This window comes from Manis pentadactyla, chromosome 12 (genome assembly GCF_030020395.1).
Source record: "Manis pentadactyla isolate mManPen7 chromosome 12, mManPen7.hap1, whole genome shotgun sequence".
NCBI classification, from domain to species: Eukaryota; Metazoa; Chordata; class Mammalia; order Pholidota; family Manidae; genus Manis; species Manis pentadactyla.
Window position 1 is genome coordinate 42826824 of NC_080030.1, and position 13996 is coordinate 42840819.

General features: G+C 43.7%; 1 protein-coding gene across 5 annotated transcripts in view; it reads right to left on the reverse strand.

Annotated features, from left to right (window-relative positions):
- The window catches only part of MTHFD1L (methylenetetrahydrofolate dehydrogenase (NADP+ dependent) 1 like), a 163182-nt gene that overhangs the window by 36736 nt on the left and 112450 nt on the right, over positions 1-13996 (reverse strand). For 3 of the 5 annotated variants that reach the window (XR_008992727.1, XM_057489106.1, XM_057489108.1), the window contains exons 25-26: positions 9935-10042; positions 7624-7776 (exon numbers count right to left, since the gene is read on the reverse strand). Coding sequence is in view for 4 of the 5 variants with exons in the window: in XM_057489106.1 (XP_057345089.1) it covers positions 7624-7776; positions 9935-10042 (261 nt within the window). In the remaining variant the exon portion in view is untranslated. Of the gene's footprint in view, positions 1-5137; positions 5432-5901; positions 6384-7623; positions 7777-9934; positions 10043-13996 lie in introns of those variants that run through there. The other 2 variants (XM_057489107.1, XM_057489105.1) reach the window with 2 other exon arrangements.

Genomic DNA, 13996 nt, shown 5'->3' on the forward strand with positions numbered 1-13996 from the left:
AATAGTTTATGGAGATATGTTTATTATATTAACATTAATCTGATATCCATGGATGGATAGTTTAATGAAGACATGCCTGTAAACTGCCATGAATTCCCGGTATTATCAGTTATATTTCCCTTGAAGGTCACCATCAGTTTTAAAATCTGACATTTGTCATTTAAGTCTGTCTTCTCTTTCTGTTTATCCATTCCCACCACACCCTCAAACTAACTCTCAGGGCCACTTGGCCATTTAGTTTGGAAAGCTGGCATCATGTCTGTATTATTTCCCTTGCATAAAATCTTAGCTGCTTCTGATTACATGTCTCTTAGATTAATGTGCTGATTATAGCACTGGACACATAAGCATTACAAGCACCCTCTTCTAGGTTCATAGAAAGTAATACAGAGCCAGCACGTGGGGGTTAGTAGCAGTGGGTTAAAAATTTCCCTCAGTAATAGAAATATCTGGCAATGTTATTACTCGGCCTATTTCTCCAGTCAAGGCTGATTTCATTTAATTTTAGATTTACACTAAAAATAAGCATCAAACTAGGGGAGAAAAGATCAAACAAATGGACTGGACCTAGATAACCTTATGTGAGAGAAAGGCAAACATCATTTTCATGAGTCACAAAGCTTCCTCTGTCTCATCAATCCGATAAATAATTTCTGGAAATCGAGAATGCTGCCGGCCACCTTCCTTTCCCCTAAACATGCCCGACTGAAAGGAGGGACAGCCTCCTTCCTACTGGACAGGCACACATGTGGCTTCCTCTGGACCCGGGGGAGGTGGGCGTGGTCACAAAGCACTCAGGCAACCTGCTGCAAGGCCGTCAGGGTGAGAGGAAGCGAGTGGATGCCTGGCCAGAAAAATGCCTGTTTGGGAGAAGGCAGGAAATTCTGATGTTGAGAAAAGGAAGAGCAGTGGGAAAGGGGACTCACGCTTGGGGGAGGGGTTGGGGGTGGGCAAGGAGCCAACCAGATCCCCAAGAATGGGGTGTAAGGACACAGGGATGCAAAGTGAGGGCAGGGCATGAGAACAGCCTGGTTATCGCAGGCGGCGGGGGAGTCAGGGCCAAGGAGGGAGGGACGCAGGGAGGCAGTCTGCACAAACTTTAACAAAATAAGCCACAATGGGTTTCTTTGCTTACTTGTGGGGTAGGGGTGGGACGGTAGGGAAGGTAGAGGGTGAGGGCAGGGAGAAGGGAGGAGTGGGTGATTTTTTAGGAAATATGTCAACTGTGGGCTTTTGAGGGATGTTCTGGGGTGACAGAGTTCGGCTTGAGCTGTAGCACGATGAGCTCTTCACTACATGACAGCTCACGCATTGCATTTAAAGTGCAGCTTGGGGAGCGGGTGTTTGATTTTGTCACTATGTCACTGGCCATAAATCTCTGGAAAATGTGAGGAATGCATTTGATTTGAAGCAAGCATCTGAATTAATTCGCTGTCATGCCTAACCGAGCGAAGCAGGTTTATAGCCACGCATCCCTAAGTAGAGCAGGTACAGAGGGTCCCCACTGACCTTGAGAATAACTTCATCACTGACCTGAATCGGATCCAGCAGAAACTAAACATTCAGAGCATACTTTTACAGTAGAGGGAGCAGACGGAAAACAGAGTTAGTCTGACTGAAACGTGAGAAAGAACAGAAGGGCAACCACTTTGCTGGGTGGAGCTCGGCTTTCTTTGTCACCGGCCCCCTCCCCTCCTCCAGCCCAGTAACTCTCCACCCAGCATTAGTGTGGATGACATCACTGATTTCCCAAAGACGCTCTAGCAGTTTCCTGCTTTCCAGAGTTCAGCCAGCGCTGCCGTCAGCTCTGCACCTGGGCCGGGTCAGGTCACCCAGAGAGGGACTCAGGCCTCACCAGTGCTCGCCAGTTAGAGAAGCTGTTGATTTACCGCGGATCTTTCAGCTCCTTTTCCTTGGACAGACTTTCACAGTGTGATGGGTCCAGCCCAGCCCAGTCACGGCAGGAGGATAAACACGTGCAGGCCCCACCATTGCGGCTCTGCTCCAGAAAGAGCACAGGGGCCCATGTGGATGGTGTAGGAAGGGAGAGGCAGCTGCCCAGTGGGAACTCCCATCCCGGACAGCCTGGGTTCTTGGACCGCTGCATCTTCCAGTTCCCCCTCAAGATGCCTTTCTTTCCTTATTGGCCTGAGAGATGAAAGCACGAATAGTCTACTGCTCTGCAGTTTCAAGGAGCCACTCTGCACCCCCATCTCAGAGACACTCAAACGGGCACTGACCACCATATACAGGCTGTAGGACTTCTTAACCCCTTCCGGGTGAACTGCAAGACTGCTTAACCCCAGGAATTTAGCCTGAATCCTCATCCTGGGCAACCATTGTGTCTTAATTTTATGCCCTATGTTTGTCAACAAAAACTTCATATCCAAGAGGACTTTATGTCCACAAGACTTCTAAATTCTTCAGGAGCCACAGTGTGATATCAAAGAAAAACAGCCTGACACACTGAAAGCTAACTTCAAATGGACTTCGGCTAGGGATTCACACCTGCCTGGATACCTTTCCAGGCCAACGGGGAGACAACACTTCACTGTGTAAGAAAACCCTGGGAGAAGGAGGGAGGTTCTCAGCTTCTCTCCATCCCTGACTTCAGGCAAGAAGAGCACTGGGAGAAATTAACATGGAAAAACTATCTTGAATTTCCTTAGCAGAATGTGAGGCTAGCCAACAGCAGACAGAACTAGCAGGCCTCTCTCAGGAGCGCATGTCCTGTGGGAACATTCTAGCTCTTCTGTCCTTCCTTTGGTGTCCCAGCTTCTTGGGTGTTAAAACTCTGCAAAACAGCCAGGACAGGCAAGGTTCCACCTGCCCTACAAAGGTTCTGACGCCCATACAACCGACTAGCCCCAGTTAAACATTTTTTTCCGAGTGTTTTCAGTTATTCATCTCCCTATTTATTGTATTTTCATGTTATAAAAGTAACATATGCTCAATGTAGTGACTTGAAATAAGCAGAAAAGTAAAGAGAAAAAAGCTACTCATACTATCACAGCCCCATGTTAACATTTTGGTGTCTTTTTAGTCTGTTTCTATATGGAATGTAACTTACTTCTCAATAATATCATTTCATATACTTTGCTTACATAATAATATTTTTATGTCATGAAATTTTTGCCAAATGTTTAAACAGCCCTTGTAAATTATAAAACATAAAGACAATGTCAAAACAATGTGACCATAAGACAAAGACCACCTACTAAATTTTTTTTTTGGCACAAGATTGTTTTGCAGTTTTATAAGCTATTAGGTTGAAGACTATAAACCTTAAGCTTTGAAGTAATTTTGGAACCTTAACCTAACAGAGTAATCTTTAGAATACTGGGATTGAAAAATCTTTAAAAAAATGTGCTCTTTTTTCCATCAAAGATCTATATTTGCTGAACTATTTCTTACAAGGAGATGTACTAAGTGGCGATGTGTTGGATCAAGAATCTTATACTATTTTGTAGCTTTCAGTGATATGCTGGGAAGAATATATAAAGTCATTAAAGAAAGGGAAAAATACATATGGAACTTAGTAGGAACAAGACAGTTATTTTAGGAAGGAAGAATTAGCAAGATGGAAAAAGCTGCAAATATATGCATTAATAGTAGCAAAGGACTTAGATGTCCACAAGCTGAGTGGCCATGTACAGGGTGCTTCTATAAAAACAGCACAGGGAAAGGGAAATATACTCGTGAAGTCTACCCCAGTCAATGGTACTCATTAGCATTACTGTATTGTGATGATCGACACCAATTAAAGCAGTAACCAAACAGAACTTGATAAAATAATTAAATGGGAGAAAACTTTGGCCTATCAGATGGAAGGTAAAAGTTAAGTATTTAGAAAGCTAAAGCTGGAGGGGAAAGAAACTGAACTCTCTGGCATTTCTCATCTCCCCATAATAGCAAGGCTGGAGATGTCTACTGCCTGAGGAGGGACTTGCCTATGTTCAGATTCTCTACTTTTAGACCTACTAAGTAGCCCGGTGTGGTGGGGGAGGTGCCTCCCTTGAGGACACACCAAGAGGAGACTTCTCCTTTGCTATAAAGCCCCTAGCATGCTGTACTTGCATGGTTTTATTTACTAGAGTCTATTATAAGGTATGTGGGGAAAAGGACTAGATCTTGTTCACCTCTGTGTGGTTTAGAACACCTTACATGTCCTAGGAATGAACGAACGAACGAATGAATGAATGAATCAATCAATCAATCAACACTGAAGAAATGCTGAGAAGCTTTCTGATTTTGAAGTCTCAGTTTGGGCTTTCTAACTAGATAGATGGATATGTATTTCAAGGCACTGAAATAAGCACATGTCGAGTGATTAAGAGTGATTCATTGTGCTAGAATGTTCCCACCTGCAAACGCCAGCCCTGCAGTGTCCCCATTCCCCTTTTCCCCGGGGCCATCTCAGCGGGAAATTACCATACAGCATCTCCCACGTGGGTGATGAATGTCAGAAGCATCTCAGCAGACTGGCAGGGCCCAGGATGGGGTCAAGTAAAAGTAAATACCAGCCCTTATTAGGCGATCCTGGCCACCAACAGTGCGTCTGCCCTGGTACTCTGCAGCTTCCTGCTGTCACAGGAGGCAGACCTCTCTGGCCAAGCCTCCACGATGTTCCCGGCCTCCAGGAACTTTACGCAGGCACCACTTCCTTCCCTGCTCCTCACTCTTTGTTTCAGGAGGCCCTTACCACGGTGCACTGCTGCTCACTGCAGTGTTCCGGTGTGGACACACTGCCACGGGGACAGAGGGCTCGCTCCAGGAAACCCAGCCGGCAGAACCGTTCCATGTTCATTTCCCGACTAGTCATACGTCAGAGGGGCAGAGGGATGGAGGGATGAGCTACTGTTCACACGTGAGCGGCGGCTCAGAGAATTTTGATTCTCTAAAACTGGTCCGACATGGCTGTGGATGTGGCAGTGTTAGGGTGCGAGGAGAGTCATGATGTGTATTTGTTTAGTGACCCCAAAGGTTTTAAATTATATTATGATTTTTACTTTATGAGTATTAACTGATTAACAACTAGTTAACATTTATTGATGCGCAATTTTTATACCAAACCGTTGTCTTTGTTAATTCACTTCTATCTCTGCTAGCTGCCGGCAGAGGAAAGCTGCTCTATTTGGGGTTCCCCAAAGCCCTAAGCACAGTGCCTTCCACACATTACCTGAGAGATTTGTTGAGTGAGCCACTGTGGGGGTTTGAATCTGTCCAGGGCAAGAAAGGACAGACATGAGCTAGGCTCTCTCCTCAGCCAGGCCCACCGGTTCGTGCTCCGCGTGGGCACCTCACCGCCCCCGGTGCCCAGGTGTCAGCCCTCTCTGCGCCTGCACCTCCCGTCTGTGCTGTCACATGTGAGCAAAGGCCTTCCCTGTCCCAGGAGGCTTAGCACTGAGGAGCTGCTACCACTGAGGCCATTCTAAGGAATATAAAAAAAAGCTCTTCTCAGTATCTGTTTTTGTGAATTGAGGTATTAAAAATATAAAAATCCATCCTTTTTAGGTGTATAGCTCTGTGAGTTTTGACAGATGTATACAGTCATGGAACCACCCCCACAATTGAAATAGAGTATATCCACCCACCTTGAACGGTTCCTTGTGCCCCTTTGCAGTCAGTCCCCTCTGCTGAGCCCCATTCCCCAGGATACCCATCCGAATATTTTTACCTTCAGTTGTGCATTTTCCAAAATGTCATCCGGTACCCATTTTATTCAAACCCTTCTCCCTATACCAACTGTTGCTACCCTTCCCCCAACCGGAAGCTCACCCTGGGCCCTTCCCTGCCGCACCCCCCCCACACCCCCTCCCCCCACCTCTGTGGGGCTCCTGCTCCTCAGTGAGCAACGTCAGCGTAGCTGCTCTTGGAGAGAGTGTCACCCTTTGCTCTTGTTTCTCTCCTGCTTATCCTTGCTTCTCTGCTGTTCAACATCTGCCTTTACCTGTATTTTTAACACTACCAAGACCTTCCTGTTCCTTTCCACTGCGTGTTTTCTGCATTTCTAATAGATCCACAGACTGTTTTATATATCCTGTTAGCCCTTCCAGATCTGTGTTCAAGCCAGGCTTGTTCCGGTAGCACCGCTTTGCCTTCCTCCCGTGTCCCTCCATGACGGACGGCACCCCCAGCCAGTCAGCTGGACGTGTTCCTCCCTGGGAACTCCACGGGGCGGCGGCCACCAAGAACATGTCTCAAATGCACCTCTCTCTCCATATTTACTTCTGTGGCCACAGTGCTGGCCTTGATGAGCTCGGACTGGCTGATGTCTCCCAGCGTCTGCTTCTCTGCCCGCTAAACATTCTCCACATTGCTGCCAGAGGTGTTTTTCTAAAATGCAAATCAGCCCACATTCTTCTTTTCCTTTTTATAAAAACCTAAACGAACACAAACACCACCCTCTAGTGACTCCCCAGTGGAAACGGGGAAAAATGACAGTTGAGACCGTGCCCTATAATCCCAACCCCATTTCTCAGTCTCCCGACCCTGGTCCAACTCCCACACACTGGACTGCTCTGCAGAGGGAATGTATTTTTGTGCTTTTGAGTTGAAATTCCCCCCCATTCAGAGGTTGGACCTGTTATGAAGCATTCTTGTTCTTTTCTTCCACCCTCACCCGACTCTGGGCAGAAGTAACTGGTGTCAGCCCTGGGCTCTAAGGGTATTTAGAGCACACACACCACACTTTCTAGATGCCTCTGTGCTGTTCAAACCTATGCTCCTCACACTGACTCCTCTAGTATCTCTGTGCCTCACATGTAGTAAGCATTCAAAAACTGCTTAATGGAAATATTCTGCCCAGTACTAGTTGAAACATATAAATATCAGGGCAAGAATTCTATACTTTTTGCCTATCCATTGTTTGCTTACGTAGCAATAGAACCACATGGTTTATTTAAAAATGTGTTATAATGTTTCCTGTTTGGGTTTGGATCAAATTGTCAGAACCACCACCACCACCACAATGATGATTTAGATGTTTTTGTTCTAGATTGAAAGCCCATAATCATGGAGTTTAAGTGCTTTGATAACATTTTCATTTCTTTGCTCTCTCCTTTCTGCACATAGAGAACCTGAAATAACATAATAATCATCCCAAGCAGTGCAGCCCCATCACAACAATGTAAAGGGGGAGAACTCATGTAATTAGCTCATTTTCTAAGGCACAGCCTCCCACTTGATGGGCTGAGAAAGAGCGTAGAGGGTCAAACACAAGTTCCCTAGCCTTTTTGGGGACTGGTCCTGACTGCCACGCTCCTTTTATCCCTCTGCAGTAAAATCATTTTGAGTGCAGGGATGTGAAGTGGGTCCAGAAACACTATATTAAGCCATTCTACCATTTAAATAGCAGACTGAATTCTCCCAAGTTATACTCATCTATGTTCTATGAGTGTAATCCATTTTATGACTCAAGGGATCCTGAACACGATCTAAAAAAAAAGGAAAGTCCAAACCACAACGGCAGAAGGGTTTTTCATAGTGGCAGTGTTTAGAAAAATAGTATATACTATTGATCACTTCCCAACACCTGATCTGCAAAAGCATTGGCAGAGAGTAAGGATTTAACACATCATGATAACAGAGACTTGGGGAAGGTTTCTGGGGAATGTTACTCACCGTTCCCACCAAAGGGTAAATGAAGCCAGCGCCTATGCTGGCCCGGACATCACTAATGGGTAAAATGAAATCCCTGGGTACACCTTTCTTGTCAGGCTGGTGAGACAGGGAAAGGTGGGTCTTTGCCATACAGATGGGTAAATTTCCAAAACCCTGTAAGAAAGGAAAGAGATTATGTTCACTGAGTGTAAGTATTAGTCTCCTTGACATGTTTAAGTTATACTCCAAATAACCCCGGAGGAGGCTAAGATCCAGGCACACAGCAGGTGTGTGTTACCGCTTGTTCACTGAGCAGGAAGACTGAGCAAAAACTCATCTTTACTTGACCATCACCTGGCAGGCAGCGGGTGTCTATTACTGAGTAAGGAGAGTGTGCCTTAAGGGAGGGTGGCATCATGTATGTGTTTGGGTAAGTGGCTATTTTCAGGCAGAGCGGCCCCAGCAGCAGCTGCAGAGAACATTTTCCAAGGGTATTAGTATCCAGGACTCAGAAAGGTAATCAGAAGAAAGGCTGTGCAATGAGGCTTTTAGTCACATTGTTCACTCATTCTTGGAGGCTGCCAGGAAGCAAAGGGTTCCTTTGTGTTGGTTTATGAATCATGGCTATTTGATCTGTGATTACATTATATGAACTAAGATGAAGTCACTATTTAAGCCTCTTATTTTTAAGGACCAAAGACGATGCTTGACCCAGAGTTCCAAAGGTGAAAGGGCAGGAAGCCACATGCGGTGTCTCACAAAAAGGACAGTGTCCTTGCAGCCTGGTTCTGATTAAAGGGTACACAGTGCCCCTTTAGAGACTTGGCTAATTAACAGCAACCACATAGTTGACACATAACTTTTAAGGGATATTCCCTCGGTAGACAGCAACAAAAGGAATGCAGTGTTCAGGGGTAACTCATACAGAATTTCTTATGATTCAGCTTGAAACTATTTTGAAGATTTTAGATTATTATCATCTGGGGGGGTGGGGCTATTTCTGAAATGCTGTCATTCTCTTATACACTCATCAGAATTCTGCTGGGGGACAAACACAACTGCTCTTTGGAAATGGTGCCCAGAATTTTGGGTTTCAGAGGTCAGCCCAATACTGAAATCATACTATGAACTGCTACAGCTCTGCCAATTTAATATTTTGCCAGTAGGGCTATTAAAAAACAAACAAACCCAATATGCCACATATCATCACTACTTCAGAAGAGAAATAACTTTTTAACACCGAATAAAAGAAGGATCTAATCTTACAATAAATGATAGTCCTTAAGTATTATTAAAAACTCATAGGAAAAAACTCATATGACAATGAAATTATTTTATTTATTTCAGTGTATGTGAGTGAAAATTTTACCACAGAACAATTCCAATGTTTGGGAATCATTTATTTATTTTTTTATGTATAGCCAAGAGCATACATGGAAAATTCTCAGAAAAAAATGAGTTGTTGACTATCTTATCAAACTGGGGGATGACTCTGGCTGGCATTGATAGTGTTCAAGAAAATGTCATATTTGGCATAGAGGACTTAGGAGTTGGGGACCAAAAAAGAAAATCAATCATACTCATAATGCAGCTCTTTTGCTAGCAAGCCCTTCAAGTGCTCTGACTTCTGTCATATCACCCGGAACTGGATGGGACATTTAAGGCATACGGTCATTTTGGCCAGGGTGGCTGAACACACCGCAATGGAACCCATTAAGCATGGCCATTATGGGACTAGCTTGGGCTGTGGAATCACAGCCACCTTTCGCAGCTGCTTGCTGACTCGACTGTGTCACTCTCTAGAGGAAGATGGTGGAGCCTTCAACCTTGGTGGGCAATCTCAGCATCAAGCCAATGAACTACTCATATAAAAAAGAACACCAAACACCCCCGTCTTTCTGTGCCACACTGCTGTTTGCCTAACCTGGCACCATGCTAACATTTTTAAGGTAGTTAGAGGCCTGCAATGAAGAGGGAGCACAAGATATCACCCAAATCTGACTTGAGAGACACACATCCAAGGACATCTTCAATGTTCCTGGCTGAGCAGGAGGGCTAAAGACTGGTCAGCACAGATGTGATAACTGCCCATATTAGAGAAATGTATAACCACACAAGTCAGGGATGTATGTATCAGAGGGTATATATCCTCACCACAATGTTCTGACTATAGCCCACATCCTCTCAAGGATATCAATTCAATCTTTGTAGACAATAAAGTAGATTAAGTCAAGTTCAGCTGGTGAGATACATACCAGTCCTCAAGTAATGGTGAGTATTTCAAGACCCAAAGGTGGATTTTTTTTTTTTTCTCTAAAAGCATGACTTTTACCTGTTGCGTGTAACGATCTATTTTGGATTGTGCCTCTGGAGAGAGTTCGATATCTTTGGCTCCATACACAGCCTGGGCAATGGTTCTTATCTTTTCTATGATTGGAAGCTGGAGAAACACAAACGACAACAAAATGGTTAACTTCAGTTTGGCTACCTAATTAAGGGAAAGCTTAGTGAGAATTTCTGTAATTGCTTAAAATTCCCTACCAAGTTACCTTCTCAGCAACAGTGGCATTTGGAGCAAACACTCTTTCCTCCTATCATTCTCAAAGTAGAAATTTTCAGATCAGAGGTAAGTCAGCAAGTAAGAAGCCTGAGGTGTTCCACCAATCAAATGCTGCTTATCTAGTTTCACTGTTATCCACAGCACTGTTTTTAATGGTCCTTTATATCACAACAAGAGTCTCCCAACTAAATGCTTAGTGCTGGTTTTGAAGTGAGACTCAACTTGGGTTATAAGACAAGGAATATAGTAATACTAAAGAATAAGTATACACATTTTTTAATGAATGAAATATAATTGATATACAATATTGGTCTCAGGTATATAACATAGTGAACTGACAGTTACAGATATTGCTAAATGCTCAGTACAGAAAGTTACTATCTGTTAATGCACAAAGTGTATTTTTGTGTGTGGGTTGGAATGGGTTGAAATTTTAATATCAGTGCTGATGTGATTAATCACTTCATGGGAAAACCAGGGATTGGAACTAGTGTCACTTTAGCAAATTATGAGCAGTCATGGAGAATGGGAAAATATTCAAGAAGGGGAGATAGGGGCAAATAAGCTAGGTGGAGAGGAGATTAAAAATCTTCCATAATGCTAGATAGAAAACCTGGATGCAACTGCTGGTAGAATATTGAAAGTTATCTGAAGAAAGAAGAATGGACCATTAAGAAAGGAATATGCCATACATAAAGTGATTCTTAATTTAAGCAGCCTTCAACAAAATCATTCATAATTTTACTGTAGGTAGAAAATATGTAGTATAATGCAGTTAGTAGATTTACTGTTTATTGACCAGCTGCTGGACCAAGTGCCCACTGATAGAGTGATGTTGATTAAGGGGTGTAAGTCTCTCATGTCCTCAAGGACTCTGCTTGGCAATGGCGAATGGTACATGTGCATGAATTACGGTTGATATATACAGGAAGGCGAGTTACCCAACAGGAGAAAATAAAAGCTACCTTTACCTTCCCAGTCTGATAAAACTCAAACCTGCTTTAAAATGTGTTTTTCATTACCATAGGTTTTATTACTGTAGAGTTGTTCTGTGGTCTGGAACTTAAATATTGGACATTTCAACTAATGAAAAAACATGAAGGTATAAGTTGTTATAACCTTTCATTGAAGGACATAAAAGAGGGTTTGAGTCACTGGAGAGAAACAGTTCATTCATAGATGAGAAGACACAATAATGTACAGATGTCAGTTCCTCAAACTTAATCTATGAGATCAATGCTATTCCAGTAAAAATCCTGAAAGCATTTGGTCAACCAGTTCTGAAATTCACAATGAAGAGTAATGGCATAAATAGGTATAACTTCAGTAATAAATAAAACCAAAAGAACAGAGATAGGGGACTTGCCTTACCAAGAATCAATCACACTGCAAAGCTATGCTGATTAATCCCATATGGGATTGGCCCAGGACTAGATGAATTAATCGATGGAAGATATGAAACAACCCAGAAGGACACCTCACCAGGTATGGGGTAGTGCATAGATGAAGTGCATGAAATAGGGACAGAGCTGATGATCCAACTGACTTTTGGCTGGAAAGAAATAAAATTAGATTCCCACCTCACACCAGGCACCCACATAAATCCAATCTGGAACAAAGGTATGACATCTACAATTATGATTCTGAACATGGGAAGAAAACACTTGGAACTTTCATTTGCCCTATTGAGGTAGACATATTTCTTAGGTAATGTAACCAGAGAATATGCCCTAAAGGACATGAGTGACGATGTGATGACATAAAAATGTAAAAGTTTCTATAGAAAAAGACATTAAAAATAAGTAAAGGATAAGGAACAGCCTGGAAAAAGATATATGTAAATATTTAAAAGTCGAAAGATAAGTTACTAGGATGAATAAAAAAACTCCGGCATATCAAGAAACAGACACATATTTAATACTGGGCAAAAGGAGTGACTAATAACCTATGAAAAAACACCCAATCTCATTTGTAATCAAGGAAAGGCAAATTAAAATGATGAAAAGCCAATTCACAAACATTAGACGAGCGAAACTGGAAAGTATGAGAATATCGAGAGCAGGAGAGGGTGGGCTCTTGCCCTGGTACAGACGCTAATGGCCCAGCTTACTACGCAAGCTTCCCAAGCCGGGTCTCACTTCCAATACAGCCTCCCCTCTACTGCAAGTCCAGCCTTCTTGCAATGTACCCACATAAGAAAAACTCAAAAATCTTCGGCTCCCCGTGGCCTACTGAAGAACAAAACCTGGTTCTGACATTTGATGCCTCTTTCCTGGTAGCCTTCAAAGATCAACATTGGCTAAACACCCTGAGCTCTGTAAGATGGATCTCACAGGCTGGCTTCTCCAGGGAGTCTTTACTGGTCCTCCTCCAGCACATGTGCCTTCTCTTCTGGGGTGTCCCAGCATGCCTGTAATACTCTCGCCTGGGGCATACACAGGACCAGGCGGTCACAAGCCTGGCAGTGGGTGGCTGCAAGCAAAGCTCTATCTCAGGGCTTCCCTGAGGAGATGCAGTCAGTAGCAGTTCAGGATCACAGGAGGACACTGAAGTCTACTGGACAGTAAGGAGCCTTTGGTAAACCATGTCACAGGAGAAATCAGAGAAGATCCTACACTTCAATTCTGGAAAGAAATGATCATTATTTTTCAGGAGGGCAGAATCTAAAGCAAGGATAGAAATGAGAAGGAAACAGTTTTAGCCCAATTTTTAAGGAAAAACTGAACTAACCAGAGATGCCTCACTACAGTGACTCCAGGAGCGTTCAGTATAAGCCAGGTATGGTGCCAGGAATATTGTAGAAAGAATTATGTATGGCATGAGTGAAAAGTTGAGGCTGGATTACAGAGGACCTCAGGGGTTACTTCTACTTTAAGAGTCCATGTTCATATGAGCTGAAGAAGATGGATCTGTAAACTATGTGAGGTCAAGGGCCACCTCTTGCACACATAGAGGGGGGATATATGAGCCCCTGGAATTTACAGCAGGCCCTCAATGTAGAGTTTTGAACAAATGAATGAATATTTCTGAATTTCCTGTTGACTAAGCAAGGGTTCCACGTGGCAAAAAGTTACCACAGATCCTAAGGAGGTCCAGGTAGCAATGTGCGGAAGCCCATAGTGAGAGCGGACCTTTTCCCTTGAGTCTGCGACTCACCTGTCAGCATCATGGGCTGATGGGCATTGCTATTGACACTGCACTTAAGCTAATATGGTCTCTGCTCTGCAGGTCAATGAATTTTGCTTGCAATGAGCAATGCTTTTTAAGAAAGAAAAGTTAACAGGGTGTTAGAAGGTATTTCTAGCACCCACACAGCAAGCACAATGAGCATGCTTTGTCAGGGGTCAGCTGTCAGCATGCTGTGCTCCCCAGGCAGTGCAGTCCTCCCGGGTCCTGGGGACAGGCAGCCTCCCCATCCTTCCCACGGTGGCCACTCCATGGACACAACAGCTGGGGCCTCTGCGGGAGGGCGGGCAGAGAAAGAACACAGCTCCTTCCGATATCTGGTTAACTGTGTATCTCTCTGAATTTGTTTCCTCTTTCCAAAGATGGGGGTGTGAATCCTCCAGTGTGCATGGTTTTACAGAAAGCACTGAAGCAATGCAGAGAAAGTGAGTGGCGAGTGTCCCACTACACTAGCCTTCAGCAACATCACTGCAGGAAGTGAGGTCGATGCACTAAGAGAATTATGTTTTCTCTGGGAGTAAAACAAAATGACAACCAAACAGATATTATTACTTGTAACATATTTAATGAGTAGAATGCACTAGTCACTGACCTCTAGATTAGGACTTGAAAGTAAGAAGTCAGTGTGACTTTTCTATTAAGTTAATC